The sequence below is a fragment of the Dipodomys spectabilis genome, unplaced genomic scaffold (assembly GCF_019054845.1).
Source record: "Dipodomys spectabilis isolate Male_0828 unplaced genomic scaffold, ASM1905484v1 ptg000043l, whole genome shotgun sequence".
Lineage (NCBI taxonomy): Eukaryota > Metazoa > Chordata > Mammalia > Rodentia > Heteromyidae > Dipodomys > Dipodomys spectabilis.
Window position 1 is genome coordinate 16,705,523 of NW_024870720.1, and position 24,140 is coordinate 16,729,662.

Sequence of the window (24,140 nt, forward strand, 5' to 3'; positions counted from 1 at the left end):
GGCTAGTTTTACTGCTCAGAGACTATCCTACCTCTTGAAGGTAGATTGGCATAACTCTTTGCTGATTGTTTATAGATTGAGTTAGAGGATGCTTTATTACACCCCTCCCCCCCGTGTCCCAAAGGATGCTCCCCAACACTGCTTTTGGCCAGTACGAGGGTTTGAACTCAAGACCTCATGTTCTTGCTTGGCTTTTTTTTTTTTTTTAAGGGAGTGGGGGATCCTGGGACTTGAACTCAGCCTAGGCATTGACCCTGAGTTTTGTTTTGCTTGAGGCTAGTGCTCTACCACTTGAATCACAGCTCCAAGGGCAGGAAATCCTGTGAGATCCTTCTTATCTCTAATAAATCACGGAAAAAGCCAGAAGTGGCTTTGTGGCTAGCACCGATATGCTGCTTCAATGTTAAACTTGTACCAAATGTCATACTGATGTCACTCTACCCTTCTAACCCCCATTACAAATGCTGTGCATTTACTAGAAGCTGATGGCCTTAATGAGTTGAGGGGGAGTCTCAAAATATTGCCAGTCTCTGCCTCTGCTCCCAGCCTTAGTTTTGAGTCTGTGCCTGGGATCCTCTGAGACCTAACAAAGATCTGGCTCTTCTGAGTGTCGTGGTAACTACACTGGAAGCTGAAATGCATCAAGGCCTGCTGGACCTAGAGGATGTGAAACTCTTCTCCCTTGACTGGAAACTGAGTCACAACACACAACCAACCCGCCCGGGCTCCGCCCCTCTGAGCGCTGCTGGGGGGGAGGGGGGCTGCACATCCCCATGGCAACCGGACGTGGAGCAGGGGGAAATTTGGGGCTGGACTGCTCTTCCAGGGCTGGGCGAATCAGTGAGGACTACTCTGCTGGGAGGGGCGGGGCGTGGTGGTAGGGGCGGGGCTAGCAGGGCAGGGACGGGGCGTGGCAGGGCGCAGGCCGCCCCACCTTCGGCTACGGCTCATATAGCCATCTGCGCCTGTGCAGAGCGCCGCCTAGGCGAGATCTGCACGTGGTGGGTACTTCTTAGAAAGATGGAGGACCTGGAATTTTCGGGTTCTTGCGCAGAGTCTGAGATAACAGAACAGGAAACGACAGATCTATCTGCTTACTCGGACATCTGTCAGAATCCCCTAGTGCTCAGGCTCCTGAACGCACACCCAGAGGAGACTGATGAGGCAGACGAATACGAGACGGAGGAGTACCAGGAAGCGGAGGAGGAAGAGGAGGAGGACGACGACGACGATTTGGAGGTGGTTAAGAGGGCCGGCCAGCAAGACCTGGGAGACAAATGCGCCAACTTTGACGAGTCAACCAAATCCAGTGACTCCTTCAGGCTCCACAGAGTCTTTGAACCCTCCTCGCACTTCCAAGCCCATAAACCCCCTGCATACTTCAAGGCCTACAAGCCCTCCACGCACATGGAGGCCCTTAAACCTTCCATACACTTCGAGCCACACAGAACCTCCTCACCCCCTAAGACGTACGAGCCTAGTACACCCCACAAGCTCCAGGGGACAAGTGTGGTCCACACGACCCGCAAGGCTCAGGAGCCTACCCTGTCCCTGGAGCCCCTCAAGCTCCACAAGACTGAAAAGGTGGACTTGCTTCCTACGGCTACAGTGATACTGTCCCCTTCCCTCATCACTAGATGCCCTCCACGGCTTCCTGAGGCTTCTCAAAGCGGTAGGTGATATCCCCACCTCAGAAACCCAGAACCCCCATCCATCTACACCTTGCTTGAAATTCCTTTCAGATCCCTTAATTCTAGTTCTAACTACCTGCTGCTTTGCAGTCACCTATTTTTGCCCTTCTAGGGACTCATCATAGGAGATTAACATCCTGACTGTAACAGAAACTACCTCCCTACGTCCTCCATTGACCCTCTATTGGCCCCTCGACCGTCCTTGATGATCTTTGAAGGCCTTCCTAATTTCTCTGTACAGCAGGCCACTGCATATGGGTTACATTTTAATCAATCCCTGTTATTGCGCTTAATGTTTTGTATTACATCATTTCTCTTCCTTTTCAACTGAAAACAGACACTTGGAGAATATTTTTGTTACTGTTTTAGCACATGGTCCCAGAGAGGGAAACAGTCATGGAACAAGTAGTCAAAAAGTGCACTGAAGTCCTCACTATCTTAGTCCTAAGTTCAAAAGATAATAGGACTGAATGGGACTTAGGTATAAACACTGTCCATCTGACCACATCCACTTACTCAAGCCTTCTCACCACTGACCTCCTTTTGTCCACACTGGACCTGACCACTCTTTAGCACACACTTTCACTGATTCCTTCTGATCTAGTCTCAGTCCTATGGTTTATTAGTGCAGTTGTGCCCTTCAATGTCTTCTACTTCATACCTCTTTGGCTATCCACCATACTTCCAAGAAAACTCCAACCCTGGTTAAACCCAGCAATCCATCTACTCTCTTGCTAAACCTAAGCAGTGACTCTTGCTATATAAAATTGCACAACCGTATTGACTGATTTCATTACCACAGTTCTTAAGTTGGTCATTGGTTCTTCCCATCAAACTCACTTTATTTACCTAATCAGTAACCTCCACATCTTTGACCCCACCTCCTTGAAGATTTGACTTCATTCTTTATCAAGAAAGTAAAATCAGTCAATCATGAATTTTCTTATCCCAGGTCTATTTGTTTTATTCCCATCTGTACTCATAATTTTTTTTTAAAATGTTGGTAGCAGGGGTTGAATTCAGGGCTTGGCACCTGTCTCTTAGCTCTTTTGCTTAAGGCTAGTGCTATACTACTTTGAGCCATAGTACCACTTCCGGTTTTCTATGGTTAATTGGAGATATGCCTCTTGAGTTCCTAGGATTATAGGCATGAGCCAGCAGTGCCTGGCTGGATTCTGTTTTTTTTTTTTCTCCCTCCCATTTGAGGGAGGAATTGCGCTTCTTTGTAAGAACCCAAATCCTCCACTTGTGCTTTAGGTTTTACTCATCTTACAGAACTTTGTCCTATACCCATTTAGTTTTTTTTTCCTTTCCAATATTAGTTCCTTGGCATACGCACATATTCTAAAATCTATCATCTTGAAGTAGCCCTTGACTCCATGCTTTCTTCAGAACCCCATCCCTTCCCTACCATCACCATTTTTTCTGTTACTATAGAACTTGTCAGATGAACTGTTTATACTCGGTCTCTATTTCCTGAAGCTACTCTAGTTAATTTCCATCCTGTCCTTGTGCATGGAGACTTCAGGACCCCCTGGGTCATCCAATTGGCTTCTCAGTTCTCTAACATCCTCACTTGGAATGATCTTGTCTTTCATTCCTATCTAAGGCACATACCAAACTTGTTCTTGTTATGCTTCCTGGAAATGCTATGCCATTTCCAGATTCGGTCTCAAGTATGCTTAACCATAATCTTATCTTTTCAATTCATTCCTCTGTATCTTCTTTTTTGTTTTAAACTCTTTTAAAATTATTATAAAGGTGATGTCCCGAGGGTGTACAGTTACATGTCAGGTAACAAGTACATTTCTTTTTGGACAATGTCACTCCTTCTCTTGCCCCCTCCAAGTTTGTCCCTCCTGTCCCCTCCTATGAGTTGTATATATCTTCTTACAACAAAATTTTATCTTCAAAGGAGCTCTAAGCCAGGTGCTCATGCCTGAAATCCTACTCAAGAGACTGAGATCTGAGGATTGCAGTTTAAAGCCAGCCAGAGCCAAAAAGCTCATGAGACTATCTCCAATTAACTACCAATTAACTTGAACCATGGCTCAAGTAGTAGAGTGCTAGCCATGAGCACAAAAGCTTTAGGACAGCACCCAGGCCCTGAGTTCAAGCCCCAGGACTGCCCTACTCACCCCCCGCAAAAAGTGCCAACCCTTTAATTCTGCTAATCTCTCATTATATAGCATTTACTTTAGGACTTTCTGCCCTTACCTTATCTTTTCAAACTTGCTATCTTTCTGCCTCAATCTCCTGAGTGCTGGGGTTACAAGTATGTACCACGATGTCTGGTTAATTCTTGCTGGCATTATGAAAACATATAAGGACAAGAGAAGGGTAAACAACCTCACCAAAAACAAAAATTGAGAATAAAAGAAATCACAGGATATTTCCTGTCTCTTCACATTGAATCTGTACCTATATATAGTCTGCTTTTTCTCCTGTTATTAGTCGATGAACTGTTCCCACTTCTGTTAAAGGCTATTCCCTGAATCTATACTAGATGCCATCTCATCTAACTTCTCTAAGTTCTTTGTTCCTAAATTAGTTCCTCTTTTTCCTGTGTCATATTCTTTTTACTGGGTCATTCCCATTGGCATACAGATACAATAACTCCTGTCTAAAAACCACCAAACACTCAAACACCAGCTTTCTTTTAACTCTATGAATCCATCCATGTTGCACTCAGTTTCTCTATATTTTAAGGGAAAAAACCCTCAAAATAGGTATTATCTTTTTTCACTCATCTCAAGAACCACTTAGATTATGCTGCCATCCCTCCACTTAGCTGAAGTTGCTTTTATTGAGGTCATAATGACCTCTGCCTGTCAAAATTCAAAGGCAAATTCATCCTCATGGTTCAAATTTGACATTTATCTATCTTAGAAATCTTTCGTTATTTATTTTCTGGAATACTACTACCTCTACATCCTACCACATGGATTGTTCCTGACTCAGTTTCCTCCACTTCTGAGAGTTTAGGTTGTACTGACTGATGGCTCAGTCCTCTCAGTGTCTTCTAGAACTTTCCTCATTCACTAGGTGAGATCATCAATTCTATTGGCCTTCATGCTGGTAACATGCCCAGTTATCTCTTGTCTCCACTCCAGCCCAATTCTCCTGTTTTCTAACCAATGACCTCTTTAGCCTCCCTACTTGAATGTTTACGAGGCACATAAGATAAAGTGGAAAAAACCTTGACAACTTTTTCAAATAGTTTTTTATTGAGATTAAGTGATTACATAAATTTCACATATTTCACAGTATTGTGGAATAGTGATACTTAGTTAAAGTCACAAACACATTTTAACCTTCACACGGCAAATTGTCATTATCATGGTCTATAAAGTTTTTGAGTTCTATGAGCTTTGACAATACAACTATTTCTTCCACATCAGGTGATATGTACATTTCTTTCCTTTTGCTTAGTGTAAGCTGTTCCCTCTTTCCCTCTCATTCCCTCCCTCCCATTGCTGTCTGTGAGTTGCTTAGTTCATTTACATAATGTCCAGTAGACAGCTTTTTAAAAAAAATCTTCCTCCAAGCCATTAGCAAATCCAGAATTTTAAACAATTATTAAGTTGTTGCATAAAGGGGTTACAATTCCAGAAGTGAGATGATGAGTACCATAATACTTGGTCAGTGCCTTCCCTTCATTCTCCTTCATTTTCCCTTTCCCATCCCTACCCTCAAGTTACATAGTTCATTTTTTACATAATGTGCATTGAACATAATGATTATTTGCTCAGAGTTAAGGCTTATAAGGCACTTAGAACAGATGATATATGGTAGTATGTTTCCTTATATTACCTCTTGGCAGCATTTGACACAACTACAACTGACTGGGCTGTCCCTTCTCAAACACAGGTGGCAGGAAGTGGCACTATAGCTCAAGCGGTAGAGCGCTAGCCTTGAGCTGAAGAGCACAGGGACAGCCCTCAAGCCCAGAGTTCAAGCCCTACGACCGACCAAAAAAAAACAAAAACAAAAAAACACCACAGGTGGCCTCTGCTACATCACAGTCTCTTGGTTCATCACATCCCTGAGAGGTTGTTCCTTCTTAGGGCCACTTACTGAGTTCTCTTGGTATTTTTTTGGTGGGGAAGGATCAATACTGGGGTTTAAACTCAGCCTTGTACTTGCTCGAATGGTTCTGTACCATTTGCACCAAACCTCTAGCCGGGCATTTTGCTGGTTAGAAATGGAGTCTTTCAGACATTTTGTCTGGTTTCAAACTCCAATCCTTCAGATCTCAGCCTACTGAATAGCTGTGGTTACAGGTATGAGCCACAATTCTTAGGGCTCCATTCTGACCCTTTGTGTCTTTATACTATCTTTCCCCTTGGTGGTCATATCAACATCTATGGTTTAGATACCATTTTTCTAAGCTTTTGCCTCATAAGTTGGAGGGCAACTTATTTGTTGGAGAGCAAGGGAAAAGATGACATTGTCCAAAAAGATATGTGTTCATTGTCTGACTTAATGTAACTGTAGCCCCTCTATACATTCCATTTATAATATCAATAAAAAATACCTATTTGTTCATTGAGAACAGGGTCTTGGCTGTTTTCTCAAAGTCAGCACAGCTATTTGTCTCAGACCTTGTATCCTGTGAGAGAAGAATTCAGGGAAGGTGTGAAACATAACGAAAGTGATAATGAAGTCTACTAGGGAAGATTTATGGCACGAAGTGGAAACTTTTAATTGACATGACACCTTAAGAAGACAGCATTTCAGTTCATCTTCAGCCATCTTTTGTATACAGAGATGAACATTAGGTTGAAAGTAGAGGAAGAATTAGGACCAGGAGACAAGGCATGCATAGTTTAGGGGTCCCAGTCAGAGGTGTGGCCTGGCTGGCCATTACCTGGTTCTCTTGGGTTTCGGAGAAGATCTCACTGTCATCTTGGGGAGCAACTTGGTTCCCATGAGGTGCTTTCTTGTGCTCCAGGATGCCACCTCATCATTAAGAGGTAATTGTCCTCATTGGGGGTGGCCTGTCCTGCAGGGGTCTGCTGTCCCTTTACTGGAAGTTTGAGTCCTTGTCATAATAATGTTCTCCTCCACGCCTGTCTTTTCAACCAAAGGGATTGCGACGTGACTATGGAGAGAATGGTGTGGAGCAAAGACAAATAGAAAATGTCAACCTTTCTCCTGCTTTCGGTGAATTTACGGCAGTAAAAATAGTTTGAGAACCTGCTCCGAATATACTTTGAATAGAGTGAAAGTTGGGTTGAAAAAAAATCATTTGCCTTTGAGGCTGGAGCATGTACTGAGATTGCCAGTGAGAAATTCCCATTTCTCGGTGCAGTGTACTGAGCCTGTAAGTGTGGAGGCTTAATTACAATATCTTCCTTTAGAAACCTTGTAATCCCATCCTCCACTTTAGGTTCCTTTTGCATTTCCCCATCGATCCTGGCTAGCTGCTACCCATCATCAGTTTGTAGCCCAGTCTGTCTTTGAACTGGAGTTTTGTTTGTTGTAGGGCACAAGATATAAATCCAATGTTCTCAGCGACTGCCCACTTGCCAGAGCCATTTCCACAGGTGAAATCAGGTGGGAATGAGTATGAAGAACAGATTTGAAGTTAGTGGGATGACAATAGTAACCTAAATGCAAACTTTGGAGTGTCAGAGGAGGCACAGCTAACTAATCCCTGCAGCTGTCAGCCAGACAGTGTAGTGTTTCGGAGCACTACTTTGAAGGGAAGTGTCAGGTGTGATGAACTGAGTGCCTCTGCCCTCTCACCTGCAGGAAGCTGCCACCCTTACCCTTTGGCTTCCTCCCCAGCCAGATAACTCTGAGCTGACACTGTGTGGCCAGGAGCAGTGGGGAGGGGCCTGGGTCTGCAAAGAGAGCCAGCAAGAGAGAACAGCCACATCAAAGATGTCTGTAATCCTAGCTACTCAGGAGGCTGAGATCTTGGGATCATAGTTCAAAGCCAGCAGGAAAGACCATGAGACTTCTCTCCAATTAACCACCAGAACACCGGAAATAGAGCTGTAGCTCAAAGTAAGAGAATGCTAGCCTTGAGCAATAGAGCTCAGAGCCTAGGCTCTGAGTTCAAGCCCAAAAACAAAAAAAAAGATGGTGATGTTGGCTTATGTAGTCACACTAAGGTGGCTTATGGGATTACATGAGCCTTGAAAAGTAACGGAGGTCTTACTAAAGTATCTTGAAGGCAATTTACCTTCCAGAGCAAAACTGGCTATAATGTTGAGACCCTATTATGGTGTGTTTTTAAAGTTTTTTACTGTAAAGGTGATGTACAGAGGGGTTACAGTTACCTAAGTATGGTATTGAGTACATTTCTTTTTGAACAGTGTCACTTCCTGCCTCATTTTCTCCCAGTTTTTTTCCTCCAAACCTCCGTTCCCCCATAGTGTGTTTATGTGTCTGTTTATAGAAGCAACCTCAAATTAAATGTATAAATACAAACCATTAAACTACATGGCGAGAGGGCTGGGAAGGTGGCTCAGTGGTAGAGTGCTTGCCTTGCATGCATGAGGCCCTGGGTTCCTCAGCACCACATAAGCAGAAAAAGCCAGAAGTGGTGCTGTGGCTCAAGTGGTAGAGCACTAGCCTTGAGCTAAATTGCTGAGGGACAGCGCCCAGGACATACACATACCAAAACAAACAAACAAACAAACAAACTATAAGGCTATATGTTCACATTTTGGCTTATACTTTTCTAAGATCTACTGTCTTACTTAGAACTCTTAGAAATGCTTCTTTAGAGTGAAGTGTTAGTGGCTCATGTCTGTATTCCTAGCTACTCAGGAGGCTGAGATCTGAGGATCCCAGTTCAAAGCCAGCCCAGGCAAGAAAGTCCATTAGACTCTTATTTCCAATAAACCACTCAGAAAAAGCTGGAAGTGACACTGTGGCTCAAGTCGTAGAGTGCTACCCTTGAGCACAGGGAGGCTCAGGGACAGAGCCCAGGCCCTGAGTTCAAGCCTCAAGACTGGCAAAATAAAAAAAGAAAGAAATGCTTCCTTAGGTGTTGGAGGCATGGCTCAGTTGGTAGAGCACTAACCAATGAACGAAAGTTCAAGTCCCAGTCTTGGACCTAAAAAAAAGAAGAGAAGAAATATTTCTTTAAAAGACTTATGGTATTGGGTGCTGGTGGCTCACACCTGTAATCCCAGCTACTGAGGGGGCCGAGTTATGAGGACTGTGGTTTGAAGTCAGCCAGGGCAGGAAAGTATGTGAGACTCTTATCTTCACCAAAAACTACCAAAATTTGGAAGTGAAGCTGTGGCTCAAATAGTAGAGTGATGGCCTTGAACAAAAGAAGCTCAGGGACAGCACTCAAGCTCTGAGCTCACGCCCCAGGAGTGGCGCGCGTGTGCGCGTGCACACACACACACACACACCACCACCACCACCACCACCACCACCACCACCAACAACAACAACAACTTATCAGTTGCTTCAGCAATGCTTCTGTGTGTGTGCACTGGGGCTTGGAACTCAGGGTCTCATTCTCTCACTTGGCTTTTTCATTTCCCTGAAGTTCCTTTTCCTCACTCTTTGATTTGCAATGTTATTTTCATTCCTGTCAAATCTAATTGTTGCTTTCCTTTTCTTTCAGCACGACCTACTTCCTGTGACTTTGTAAAGAAATGGTAAGAGTAGCTCTAGTACTATTTTCTTTTTTTTTGGGGGGTGGGGGTCCAGTCGTGGGGCCTGAACTCTGGGTCTGGGCGCTGTCCCTCAGCTCTTCAGCTCAAGGCTAGCGCTCTACCACTTGAGCCACAGCACCACTTCCGGCTTTTTTCTTTTTGCTTATGTGGTGCTGAGGAATCGAACCCAGGGCCTCAGGCATGCAAGGCAAGCACTCTACCACTGAGCCATCTTCCCAGCCCCATCTAGTACTATTTCACATAAGGAACTTGGTGGTCAGCCAAGCTGGTTGGGGCTGAATCCTGCAAGCAGAAAGGAGATCTATCCTGGAGTCTCCGCCATGGAGATCCCTCTGTTTTCCTTTGCCATAGGCCCTTTTTGAATCACAGTTCCTATGGGACAATGAAGTAAGGAGTTCCCTGTGGTGAAGGACAGCCACTCAGATTTTCACTGGCTTGCTAGACACTGTAGTATATTTATTTAATAGAAAAGATGAGCCTTCCAAGAATTTAAGACAATCTCATGTCATCGCTTTTGGGAGGTCTTAGGTTAGTAGATGTCAATCCTCTCCTGGCCTCTAGTTTAAGTACAGCAGTCAATTAAATCAAGAAAGTTATGTCTAAGCTGAGCACTAGTGGGTCACACTTGTCATTTTAGCTACTCAGAAGACTGAGACCTGAGGATCTACTTTAGAAACCAACCAGGACAGAAAGCTCCATAAGTCTCTTCACTTAACCAGCAAAAAGCCAGAAGTGGCTCAAGTGGTAGAATTCCAGCTATCAGCAGAAAAAAAAATCCATTAAGATCAAGTCTAGTTTTGGCCAAAATAAAAATAAAAAAGATGAAGGAAAGAAAGAAATATATAGAGAAAGAAACAAACAAAAGAAAGAAGAGAATGAGAGAGAGAAAGGGAGGGAGGGAGAGAGGGAGGGAGGAAGGAAGGAAGGAACGAAGGAAGGAAGGAAGGAAGGAAGGAAAGAAAGAAAAAGAAAGGAAAGAAAGGTGAAAAGAAAGGAAGGAAGGAAAGAAAGAAAAAGAAAGGAAAGAAAGGAGAAAAGAAAGGAAAGAAAGAAAGAAGAAAAGAAAGGAAAGGAAAGAAAGGAAGAAGGAAAGAATTTACTCTTTTAAGAAGTAGTTTGAGGGGCTGGGAAGGTGGCTCAGTGGTAGAGCGCTTGCCTTGCATGCCTGAGGCCCTGGGTTCGATTCCTCAGCATCACATAAGCAAAAAGAAAAAAAGATTCTAGTGCTGTTCCTGATATATGACCTTTATCTAAAAGGTATAATTGAATGAACAAGTGAAGAATTAAATAACCAAGATGCTGTAAAATTCTCAGATAAGAGGAAACAAACTTCTCAGGGGCACTGAAGTTGTAATAAGGCAGGCCTCACATAACGTACTGAATTAAATATGTGTGAAATGGATTTTGAAGGATGAATATAGCTGATGAGTAGGTAAATAGGACCAACAGGAGAAGAGTATTGTAAAGTAGTGGGAAAGCATAAGGAAACAGCTAAAGAAGCACAAAGATGTAAACTGTGGTTTGATAAATAGCAAGCCCAATGTGGCCATGGAATATAGCACCCTGAGGACAGGGTAGATGGGAAGGTATATTTCGCTCTATGTCAAAGGCTGTGGATGTTATGGCTAAATGTATTTTGCCCTGAATGATGGGACGTCATTAAAATCAATAGGCAGGTGAGTAGTTGAGATTCAGAATAATTCAGTACTATAATCTAGAGTATAACAACTCCAGGTTAAGGAGAGAAACTAAGTTAAGTAGTTCAAGGACACCCTGCAAGGGACAATGATTCCATGTTAAACACAGTCTTCAGGAGATGTGTCAATGATCTTGGGCACAGGTTGGCAGTGGTTTGAGAAAGCCATTTCTTTCTTTCTTTTTTTTTTTGGTCGGTCATGGGGCTTGAACTCTGGGCCTGCCTGGGCACTGTCCCTCAGCTCTTCAGCTCAAGGCAAGCGTTCTACCACTTGAGCCACAGCGCCACTTCCAAGAAAGCCATTTCTTTATTATTATTGTTGTTGTTGTTATTATCTTAAGTAGTTGTACAGAGGTTTTGATTCAATATATCAGTTTATAAGCACAAAAAAAAAAAAAAAAGAAAAAAGCCGGAAGTGATGCTGTGGCTCAAGTGGTAGAGCACTAGCCTTGAGCTGAAGAGCTGAGGGACAGTGCCCAGGCACAGAGTTCAGGCCCCATGACCGGACCCACACAAAAAAAAAAGTAGTTTGAGAGGCTGGGAATGTGGTTTAATGGTAGAGTGCTTGCCTAGCATACATGAAGACCTGGGTTCGATTCCTCAGTACCACATAAACAGAAAAAGCCAGAAGTGGTGCTGTGGGTCAAGTGGCAGAGTGCTAGCCTTGAGCACAGAGAGGCCAGGGACAGTGCTCAGGTACTGAGTTCAAGACCCAGGACTGGCAAGAAAAATTTAAAAAAGAAGTGGGTTGAAATCACTGTATTTTTATTATTGTTTAACCACTACAGTTAAATTTATTGTTTTCATTTATTTTGTATTTTCTATTTCCTATGTCTTGTAGTTCTTTTTTTTTAAAGCTGTTACCAGTGGTAGACATTATTACATATTTTTGTGTAATGCTTTTCCATTTTCTAAGTACTTTCTTACAAGAAATCTGCAAAGTAGGATAGGGCATATGTGTCAGTTAGCAATTACCAAGAGGAGATGGAATGCAGAGCAGTATGTTGTTTGCCCAAGGTGGTCTCAGGGGTGGCTGAGGGGAGACGTCAGGAATAACATTTACTGGATATTACAGGTATTCATTCACTAGTCCACATGACTTCAAATTAGTAATATCTGCAAAGTGAGTAAACTTTCCAGTGGCAGTGAAAATAGTTTGTACTTACTTAAGTTGTTGGAGATTTTTTGTTTTTGTTTTTGTGCCTGTACTGCCTGAACTCAGAACCTGGGCACTGTCCCTTAGCTTTTTTGCTCAAGGATGGCACTCTACCACTTGAACCTCACCTCCCTTTCCAGCTTTTTGGTGATTAATTAGAGATAAGAGTCTCATGGACTTTCCTACCTAGCCAGCTTTGAACCATGACCCTCAGTTTTCAGTCTCTTGAATAGCTAGGATTTCAGGTATGAGCCACCAGCACCAGGCATACAAAATTCTTTCACTTAAGAAATCATTGTAGGGCTGGAAATGTGGCTGAGTGTGGTAGAGTGCTGGGTTTGATTCCTCAGTACCACATAAACAGAAAAAGCTAGAAGTGGCGCCATGGCACAATCAGGGATAGCTCCCAGACCGAGTTCAAGCCCCATGGCCGGAAAAAAAAAGAAATCATTGTAAAGAGAATGGTTACAAATGTTTTTGTTATTGTTATTGTTTTTATTGATTGTAAAGGATTTGTGCTAATTCCATCATTTGCCTCTGTACTCCCTAGTTTCTTATATAAATGTGCTATGTTTGATTAGTTATGAACAGAAAGCCAGATTGTAGAATGTAAAAGAGCATTTGGACTGAGAGGCTTGATGGATGGACCCTCTGCAGAGGCTGGATATCATCTCCATAAACATTGCTCTACAAACAGACTTATTGCTCTGCATCTGAAATATGAATTTAAAAAACTCTCTTAGCTATTGGCTAAGAGACTACTTAACAATGAAGAAAGGATACAGCAATGCTATATTCTTTTTTGCCTTCAAGAATTAAAACCTTGGGCTGGGAAGGTGGCTCAGTGGTAGAGCGCTTGCCTTGCATACCTGAGGCCCTGGGTTCGATTCCTCAGCACCACATAAGCAAAAAGAAAAAAACCGGAAGTGGCACTGTGGCTCAAGTGGTAGAGCGCTAGCCTTGAGCTGAGGGACAGCACCCAGGCCCAGAGTTCAGGCCCCACAACCGGATTCCCCCCCACCCAAAAAAAGAATTAAAACCTTTGCCAGGCATGGTGGCTCACACCTGTAATCCTAGCTACTCAAGAGGCTGAGATCTGAGGATCTCGGTTCAAAGCCAGCCTGGGCAAGAAAGTCCGTGAAACTCTTAACTCCAATAAACCACCAGAAAACTGGAAGTGGCTCTGTAGCTCAAGTGCTAGAGTACTTGGCTTGAGCTAAAGAGCTGAGGGACAGCGCTCAGGTCCAGAGTTCAAGCCCCAGGACCGTCAAAAAAAAAAAAAAAAAAAAAAACAATTAAAACCTTTTACATTCTTTTGTTTCTGCACAGGAACATAACAGGATGTTTAGTTAACACAATTCCTGAAACAAAAAGGAAACCCATGTTCTGATCAAGATAAAGCTGGTGGGGAGGGGGCGCATGGCTTAATGGTAGAGTGCCTTGCAGGCATAAAGCCCTGATTCAAATCCCAGTACTACCAAAAGTGGAAAGAAATGAATTAAGACATGTAGGTTGGAAATGTGAGGTATTGGTAAAAAATTAGCAAATATTAGAGAAATTAATTCCAATGGAAATAACATCCCAGTTTACAAATTGCAGTAGTACTGATTACATGGTTGGTAGTCTTGCATAAAATACCACAGCTAGGAAACCCCATTATCTTTCTGGTAAAAAGACAGTAGTAAGGGGAATCTTGGTGCAATCTAAAGCTAAGTTATCATAAATGATTAATACATAACATGAGGTCCTATCTGAAAGCATAGCTTTCTCCACCTCCGAGTCACTTTCAAGTCACCTCCCTGGAGAGTGGCCCAGGCAGCAGGAGTTACCCACATGGCAAGGCTGCTCTTGTGGGGAAGAAGGATGGAGGTGTTCTGTCTAGCAACGGACAGTGTCTTCACTGTGTGCACACGATGCCTGGGCGTGACTCCACGGTTGCTCAATACCAGTTGCAAAGCTGATGCCAAACTTTTCACAGCCGAAGATTCTCCTGGTTAGGTTGTGAGCAAGCTATGCTATGAACACAGACATGATTGTGTCTTTCCAAAATGTTGGGATTCATTGAATACCAATACATTTACAAGCTATGTCAATTTGATCGGCTTTAATTCACCAAGTACTCCTGGTTTTATTTGGTATTTGTGGCTCTTGGCAATCAGGGGTTCTTCAGTTCTAGTGTTAATTACTAATATTCACTCTCAGATCACACTTTTTTTTTTTTTTTGGTCAGTCTTGGGGCTTGAACTCTGGGTCTGGGTACTGTCCTTGAGCTCTTCAGCTCAAGGTAAGTGCTCTACCACTCAGCTATAGTGCCACTTCTGGTTTTCTAGTGGATAATTGGAGATAAGAGTTTACGGCCTTTCCTGCCCAGGTTGCCTTTGAAGTGTGATCCTCAGATCTCAGCCTCCTGAGTAGCTAGGATTACAGGCATGAGCCACTGATGCCAGGCTCAGATTACACATTTTACTTCACACACACACACACACACACACACACACACACACACACACACACACACACACGCACAAGGCCCTGTGTCTAACACAGTCAGAGTCCAACATAGTTGACTTTCTTTTCTTTGCATCTGGAATTAGAAATTAAATAGCTTTTTAATTTAACTTTTTAAGATAACACACAATGATCTACTTTAATTTTGTATACAACTGCCAACTCTATTAATATATGAACAGGGTTTTAGATGGTCTATTTTCTATGCATTCTTTATGGTTTGAGATTTCTGAAATAACATCTCATATACAAAGTTTGCTTTAAAATGTTTTAAGTCATTTTAATTAGAATTATTTATGGCATCTGCTATGGCTTTTACCAGATGATTATCACACATTGTCATACTTGCATTATATCATACTTACATTAAATCATATGTGCTACAGACTCACTCAGAAAGATTAAAGAAGGAGACAGGATTTAAATGGCTAAAATAGAGGCACAAATAGACACAACTGATAGAGACACAGAGAAAAGACCAGATAAAGACGTTTATAATTAGGGGCACAGGTCTGTTAGCACTGAGTTGTCAAATGCAAGTAGGATGGTAGGTCGTTCTTTTTTTCTCCCTCAGTACTTGTACTTGCCAGTGTTCTACCACTGAGTCACAGCCCTAATCCTTTTGGTTTTAGTTCGAGTTTTAAGTAAAACACCACTAACTTTGCTTGGGTTGGCCTCCAACTGGAGTCATCCCACCTCTGCCTCCCAAATGGCTGAGATTTCATCTGTGTGCCACTACGCACTCAGTTGGCAGGCAGGTGTTTTGAGGGTCAATTGGAAGTAGCTGTGTGTCAGGAGAAACTGACCTTGAGCTGGAATCCAGGGTCAGAAACGGAAGTACTGTGCTGTGGTGATCTTCCTGGACAAGGTTCATGCCAGTGATCTGGTGTCAGATCAAAGTGCCTGCCATATCTCAGTCTTGAGGTGCTCTCCTTTTACAGTCCTCAGTAAAGGAGGTAGCAGCTGGTGGTATGGTGGCACCACTAAGACAAGGCCATAAAATGTGAAGTAAGTCAGTACTGAAAGCTGGGGGTGACACTGTTAATTCAACACCATTAGAAATCAATTCTGATGGATTTTTAGCTTGCTCTTCTGAGCAAATGGCTCCATTTTGTGAAAGTGAAACCCTGGGAGTTGCTGACTATTAAGACCCTCTTGACTCCTCCCACTTTCTTAGAGGTGCTCCCTGGTGCCTGTGTCATTTCATTAAGAGAGCATCTCTTCACACCGGGGGCTGCAAGTGCTGCAGGAGGGCTAAGGCTATTTCTATGAAGAGTTTAAAGCCTGTGAAGGAGCTCAGGCAGGTGTGTGGAGAATGCTTTTTCCATCACCTGTCCACTAAAGATTTGCACTGACTACGTCACTGGGCCTCTTGCTCCACTCCCTCACCCCAAGTAAGCTTCTCAGGACAGCTATTTGACGGACATGTGGCAGAACTGGACCTTCAGAGTCCTCTGTCTTTGGGATCTGCCTATCTATAGTAATCTTTCTGACACACAGGAGGCTTAGCCCCTAAGGGAGACTGGTGGCTCCTGCAATTCTGGGCACAATTTCAATTCAGGATGCATATTACTGCAATATAGTTTTATCCATAGCGAGATAATATATTTATTCTATTTGTCCGTGTCCGTTTTTCAGTTGGCTCTAAGATGTGGTAGGAAGAACCAAACAAAAAAGATCCAACCTGATGATTATTAGGCTCCTCAAACTCCAAGTACATAATTAATTACAATAGAAGCTAGAATCACCTAGGAGGTGTGTTCACCTGAATTAAATAGACAATGCTGCAGTAACAAATAAGATACAAAGCTCCTAATGATTTAATATAATGAAAGTTGATTTCTCCCTCATGTTATAGTTTGGTGTGAACTAGTTGGTCTTCCTCTACCTTGAAGCTCTGCTATTTAAACTATGTGGTTTTCAAGTAGCACTTTAATTCATGGTCAGTGAGTGCAACGGGGAAAGAGAAAGGTGAAAGGGAAACACTAACTCTTAAGCACATTGCTCAGGTGATCCCCAGTACCCCTGCTGAAGTTGGACATGACTATGTTCATGGCTCCAAACTACCACAAGGCAGCTGGGAAGTGGGTGCATGGAGAGCGCAAACTCCTGTCTGAAAGCTGGGCACCCGTGCTTAGGCCTGTAATCCCAGCTACTTGGGAGGCTGAGATCTGGGAATTGCAGTTCAAAGCCAACCTGGGCAGGAAAGTGAGATTCTTATCTCCAATTAATCACACAAAAAAATCCTGAAGTAGAGTGGTGGCTCAAGTGGGCTCAAGACAGAGCCCTGGCCCTGAGTTCAAGCCCCAGGACCAGCACAGGTAAAAGAAAAGAGGAAAAAATTGACTAGGAAATGTTCAAGAGAGCAGAGCAGAACATGAGAAAACTGAAGTGTATATCAGTGCTAAAGGATATGTCATCTTTTCAGATCTTCATCAAAGCCAGACGTTGTGTGAAAGTGTATAAGCTCTTCACAATCCAGTGCCAAAAGTCATCTACAAAGTAATTTCATACCACAGTTCATTTTTTAGAGATGTGGCTTAAAGGGCAAAGTGCTTGCCTAGCAAACATGAGGCCTTACTTCAGTCCTCAGTACTGCAGAGAAACAAAAGAAAAAAGAAAAAGAAACTTTCAAAACCAAACAACAGGCTATATGCCCTATTGTGTATTAGTGTTCCTTTCATTAAATATTATATCAATCATTTTAGAACTGAAACTCTTTGGTCCACATTATTTTGGGGCACTTTGAACCTTTCAGAATTCGAATTAAGCAATTAATTATTACTTTTTTGCAGTATTTGAGTGCAAATTTAGGACCTCATGCTTGCTAGGCAAGTGCTTTACCACTTGAGCCACACCTCTAGCCTGGCCCTCCGTAGATTACCTCAGATTCACTACTGTCCTTTTCCTGTAGTATACTTTGAGCAAGAGTTATCTAATGTAATCATATTTCTTAATCACTCTTTTAAATTAACCAGCTGATTTTTTTTTTTAGTTCTTTTTCTAGAAAAAGAATCCAAGCTCTTTCTAGGCCTAAAAGACAATGGGGAATTCCAGATCGGTAAGATGATTTTATATGGTCTTGTTTGTTATGATTGTACTTGTTACATCAAGTAGATAAGTATTATTCCTACCTGCCTATTAGCCCTGAATCCCAAGTGTATCCATCCAGCTCTACTAGTGTGGATCTACTTAGTCAATATTGCCACCTTGGCTGGCTCAGCCTGTGGCAGGCTAGTCCTCATTCAGCATTATTAGCATCATCTGGGGAGTGATGCTAACTAATGAAGCCTGGATCCCATCCCCGGAAACCCTGATATAATTGGTCTGGGTACAGCTTTGGAAGCATCCAAAACTTCCCAGATGCTTCTAATTAGCAGAAAAGCTCAGAATAACTGCCTCAGTGTGTGATTCCATGCTTGCTACAGATCCTGTAACACCCGCTCCTGTTGACCTGAGCTTTGCCTACAGCTTATCTGTTCTTTGGGCCTCCATTCTTCCATGCCTGCCCATAGGACACACAGTCTTATCTGAATATTTAAGAGCAGAAAATGTAGTTCCCATGGTTACCATTCTTTCCCTAGTTCTGAGTACATTGCAATAGTCTGGTTCAGAGGTTGTAGTTGAAGAACCAAATATTGAAGTTATTAACAAAAGCCCTCAAAAGCCCTTAGTTGGTATTAAGGTTCACTTTTTGTGTTGTATAGTTTGCTGGGTTTTCACAAGTACATAATATAATGGATTCACTTTGTGTGTGTGTGTGCGCGTGCGTGCGTGCATGCATGCATGCATGCCATACCGGAGCCTGAACTCAAGGCCTGGATGCTGTTCCTTAGCCTTTTAGCTTAAGGCCTGGTACTTTACCACTTCAGCCACATTGCTTGCTTTTGCTAGCCTCATGGACTTTCCTGCCTGAGGCTGGCTTCAAATCATGATCCTCAGATCTCAGCCTTGTGAATAGGATTACAGGCATAAGCCACTGGCACCCTGCCTCATGGATTCACTTTTATGGTATTATACAGAATACCTTCCCTGCCCTAAAACTCCTGTGTGTCATCTATTGGTTATCTTTCTTTCCTCCAGCCTTGGTACCCATCAACCTATTTCCAGTCTGCACAGTTTTGCCTTTTCTAGAATGTTACATAGTCTGAATCATACAGTATGGTTTCAGAGTGGCTTGTTTAATTAGTAATGGGCATTTAAGTTTTCTCCATGTTTTCACAAAACAACTGCCTTTTCCTTTTTAGTGTGTATTCCACTGATCCACTGTATGGATGAACCAGTTTATCCATTCACCTCTTGAAGGGCAGCTTGGTTGTTCCTAATATTTGGCAATTGTGAATAAAGCTGTTATAAACATTCATGTATATTTGTGTAGACACGTTTTCAACCTCATTTGAGTAAATATCTAGGATGTGAGTACAGTTGCTGGGTCCTATGTTAAGAGCATATTTAGGAAGGAAGTGTTGAATTATCCTCCATTCTTACTAGCAGAGTGGGAGTTCCAGTTGCTCCACATCCTTGCCTTTTGTTTGTCAGCGGATGTTACCCATTCTTACAGATGTGTGGTGGCATCTCATTGTTTTAATCTGCAATAACTTCAAGATATCACATTAAATATATTTTGTTCTTATTTCTGTTTTCTTTGGAAAGGTTTCCAGCTCTTTTGCCCATTTTTATTGGAGTGATTTGTTTTTTTTATCATTAAAATTTGAGTGTTGTTTGAATTTCTTTATATATTTTGGATACTGTGGTGTGTGTGTGTGTGTGTGTGTGTGTGTGTGTGTGTGTGTGTGCCAGTTCTAGGCCTTGAACGCAGGGCCTAAGCACTGTCTCTGACCGTTTTTTCTCAAGGCTAGAGCTCTACCATTTGAGCCATAGCTCCACTGCCAGCTTTTTAGTGATTAATTGGAGCTAAGAGTCTCTGGACTTTCTGGCTTAGGCTGGCTTTGAATCACAATCCTCAGATCTCAGTCTCCTGAGAAACCAGGATTACAGGTGTGAATCACCAGTGCCTGCTGGTTACATTTTATTTTGTTTTTAATAGGATATATGTTTTGTACATATTGTTTTCAGTTTGAGACTTGTCTTTTCATCCTCTTTGCTGTTTTATTTTTTTTTTCTTTGTATGGTCTATGCTGTTGGTATTGACTCTATATACCAATTGTCAATTTTTTTGTTTGTTTTGGTTGTGGGGCTTGAACTCTGGGCCTAGGCACTGCATCTCAGCTCTTCAAGACGAGTGCTCTACCACTTGAGCCACAGCACCACTTCCAGTTATCTAGTGGATAATTGGAGTCTCACATACTTTCCTGCCTGGGCTGGCTTTGAACCATGATCCTCAGATCTCAGCCTCCTGAGAAGCTAAGGATTACAGGCATAAGCTACCAGCGCCAGGCAAAAGGTGTAGCCCAAGCTGATCTCGAACTCATGATCCTCCTGCATTATTCTCCTTGTTGATTACCAGTGTGCACCACCACAGCCGGCTGTATTTTAAAAATAGTTTTCTTCTATAAGATGTTTTATAGTTTTGCGTTTTGCAGTTGTCTGTATTTTTATATGGTTGTACTTTGATTCCTTTCAGCGGGGATTTTTAGTTCTATGTACATCTTGCACATATTTCAAACATCAATGGCTTGTTGTTGCTATGTAAGAACCCAATATACTTAGAAAAAATTTAACCTATCACACAACATTAGTTTTATCTAAAAACTGGATTTTTTTTAAAGGTTACTGTTTTCATTTGCTTATGTTGGAAGATTAAAACATGACTTTTATATTTGAATTAATGCATTTAGCCAAAGGCTGATTTTAAACATTAAGAATATAATGCACACTGAATTCTCTTTTCCTTCATGGACAGGAACTACACATATAGAGTGAGGAGAGGACCACATTGGCAGACATGCATAATGATACCACTGTAGCTATAAAAAAACCTTAGGACAATCCTTTCTTTCCCCTATTTGAAACCAATAGAAGAATCGAAGGAATGAATTAATTTAGAAGATATAACAGTTAAGTAATTTACCCTAGTGGACCAGCTTGTAGGTACTAAAACTGGGATTTGAGTCTGCACCCATTACCCACAAAACCTATTTATAACTACTATGTCACTCTGACTCAGCTTCTTGCTGATTTGTTGCAGGTGAGATACTCTCAGATTTATTTGAGATCAAGCTGACTTTGAACCATCATCCTAAGATCTCAGCCTCCTGACTAGCTAGGATTATAGGCATGAGCTACCAGTGCCCAGTGGAACTAGTGATATTACAAACTTGAAAAACAAAAACAGCTGGGCTCCTTTTAAAAGGGCAAAGTCATTGAGTTGGCCAGACTAATCACGTGCCACCTCAGCAGACGGAGGCTCCTTGCTGGGCATTCTGGGCCTTCCTTGCCCATTCTAGCAGTGTTACCTTCCAGCATTCCTCTCATTTCTTCCACCTGTGCCTGGCTTAAGATGAATGTTCCGTTTCTCATAATGCCCCCAACCATGGACTAGCCTTCATTCCTCTGGCCTGAACCATTTGCTTTCTTCCAGGAAGTCCCTGCAGAAGAATCCTACACTGGTTTGCCTTTTTTCTTCCCCCATGCCCAGCAATCACACCTATTTCCCAGAGCTTGTGAATAACTGGGCTGATGCCTACAATGCTCTTAGCACAAAATATTCCACAATGGTAGCTGTTAACATTATTCCATTACTACTTTTTGCCAGGCACTGGTGGCTCACACCAGTGAGTTCTAGCTAATCTGGAGGCTTAGATCTAAGGAAAAGGGTTCAAAGCCCTCAGAGCAGGAAGTCCATGAAATTCTTAGCTGTAATTAACTACCAAGAAGCAAAAAGTGGAGCTCAAGTCCTTGAGCACCAGTGCCCAGGCCCTGAATTCAAGCTGCAGAGCATGCGCGGGCACACACACAGACACACACACTGCTGTTTTATTTTCTGACTGCCTAGAATGGGTTTCATCCAAAAATGGGAGAAGAGTAGAGGTTGGTAATAGGCCTGTTTTATGTAACCTGACTAAATTACTGTTATTCCAAACAACAGTAATAATCTTACCCCTACAATAGGTTCCTTTTTGTTACCACTTTCTTTTCCCTAGTACTCAAGACTTTGTGCTTGCTAGGTAAATGCTTTACCACTTGAGTCATGCATTAGTCCTTTCTGTTTGAGTTTTCAAATAAGGCTCTTGCATTTATGACCGGTCTAGTCTGTGCTGTGATTCTTGTATTCATGGGATGGCAAGTGTGCACTACCATGCCCAGGCTATGGATTGAGATGGGGGTCTCTCAAACTTTTTTCAGGGACTGGCTTAAATTGTAATATCCTCCTGATTTTGCCCCTACATTAGAAATATAGGCATGAGCCATCATGCCTAAATGGTCCCCACTTTTCAAGATCGATAAAAGTCTTATTTCTATCTTAGTTTGTCTCTTTCTGGTGCCTGGAAATTATAAAATCATCAAGAGCCATTTCTAAGATACTCATTTGCAGTGGATTTTCTTTTTACTATTTTATTTCTATGTCTTTTAAAAGATGTGTGCTTTGGGGAAATCAAGATCCCATCCGTCCTATTTCTAAGCATGCTTTGAAGGCTCAGCTAACAGAGAGACTTGAGAATCTTGCTCAGCCCAGGAAAGCTTCCCTCCGTTATGTACCCAACAGGTTAGTGCCTACCTGTCATCTTGCCAAAACGCCTTAGGTAAAATGAACACAGAACCCAGGGCTTTTTTCTGAGAACCACAGATCCTTCCATCTGCAGACAAAATATATTAAGGATTAGAAGATCTATATATATTTCCAGTTTATCCAGAGCAATATCTAAAATTTAACCTTGTAGGATTGTATATTTCTTAGGCTTTGCCAATGAGGATTAAAAAAACAAAGATGTTGTAAAGAGAACCTGAGGTTTTTTTTTTCTTTTTCTTCTATCCTGTTTCTCTCTCTTCTTCTGCAATGTAAGATATATTATTTATCTTGCATTTGTTTTTCTAGTGCTGGTGATTGAACCCAGATCTTCATGTACACTAGGCAAACACTCTACTAATACCCAGTACCCTGAAATAACACTCATCTCAACCATGTATCTTTTTCATCTCATACATTGCATTTCTAGAAGTTCAACTGATTGATAGAGGAATGGCTCAAGTGGTAGAGCACCAAGCATGAGCACCTATAAAGGTCTTGAGGTTATTGCCATTCCCCAGGACTGAGTGTGTGTGTGTGTGTGTGTGTGTGTGTGTGTGTGTGTGTGTGTGTGTGTGTGGTGTGTGGTGTGTGGTGTGTGTATTCTCAGGACCTGGGGCTGTCCCTAAGTTTCTTTTGCTCAAGGCCAGTATTCTACCACTTGAGCCACAGCTCCACTTACAGATTTTTCTCAATAGTGTAGTTTATTGAAGATAAGATTCTCATGGACTTGTCAGCCTAGGCTGGTTTCAAACTGTGATCCTCAGATCCCAGCCTCCTGAGTAGCTAGGATTTAGGCATGAGCCACAGGTGCCCAGCTCAATTGGGATATTTTCATGTCTTTTTCTACTTAACACCCTTAATGTTTTCTCTACCTTCCTGAACATGTGGAATATAGTTGTGATTGCTGCTTTTTCTTTTGTTCTGGTACTAGGACTTGAACTCAGAACGTAGGCACTATCCCTTAGCTTTTTCGCTTAAGGCTCTACCACTTGAGCCATAGCTCCACTTGTGGCTCTTTGGTGCTTAAAGATAAGAGTCTTAGGGACTTTTCTATCCATCTTTGAACTTTAATCCTCAGATCTCAGTTTCCTGAGTAGTTAGGATTGTAGGTGTGAACCACCAGAGCCCAGCATGATTGCTGTTTTCACTTTTTTTTTTTGTCAGTCATGGGGCTTGAACTCTGGGTCTCAGCGCTGTCCCTCAGCTCTTTAGCTCAAGGCAAGTGCTCTACCACTTGAGCCACAGCGCCACTTCCAGCTTTTTTTGTTTACATGATGCTGAGGAATGGAACCCAGGGCCTCATGCCTGCAAGGCAAGCGCTCTACCACTGAGCCACCTTCTCAAGCCCCTTTTTTCACATTTTTTATCTATAATATTATTTCTAGGTCTGTTTCTAATGAATAATCCTTCTGATACTGGTAATTTTTTTTGTCAGTTCTGGGACTTGAACTCAGGGATTGAGAGCTGTCTCTGAGTCTCTTTGTGCTCAAAGCTAACATATTACTACTTGAGCTACAACTCTACATCCAGCTGGTAACCTTTTCTTTTTTCTTTTTTTGGTTGTGGGGCTTGTGCTCGGGCTTGGGTGCTGTCCTGGAGCCTCTTTGTTCTCAAGGCAAGTACTTTACAACTTGAACCACAGTGCCACTTCTGGTGTTTGAGTGGTTAACTGGAGATGAATTTCACATGGACTTTTCTGCCTAGGCTGGCTTTAACATGCAATTCTCAGCCTCCTCAGTAGCTAGAATCA

General features: G+C 42.4%; 1 protein-coding gene across 1 annotated transcript in view; it reads left to right on the plus strand.

Moving 5' to 3' along the window:
- Positions 1-1,020: 1,020 nt before the first annotated feature.
- Positions 1,021-24,140, plus strand: part of Thegl (theg spermatid protein like) — a 37,355-nt gene continuing 14,235 nt past the window's right edge. The window contains exons 1-4 of the mRNA XM_042678366.1: positions 1,021-1,663; positions 9,277-9,322; positions 17,696-17,761; positions 22,238-22,366. Of these exons, the coding sequence (XP_042534300.1) occupies positions 1,021-1,663; positions 9,277-9,322; positions 17,696-17,761; positions 22,238-22,366 (884 nt within the window). The remainder of the gene's footprint in view (positions 1,664-9,276; positions 9,323-17,695; positions 17,762-22,237; positions 22,367-24,140) is intronic.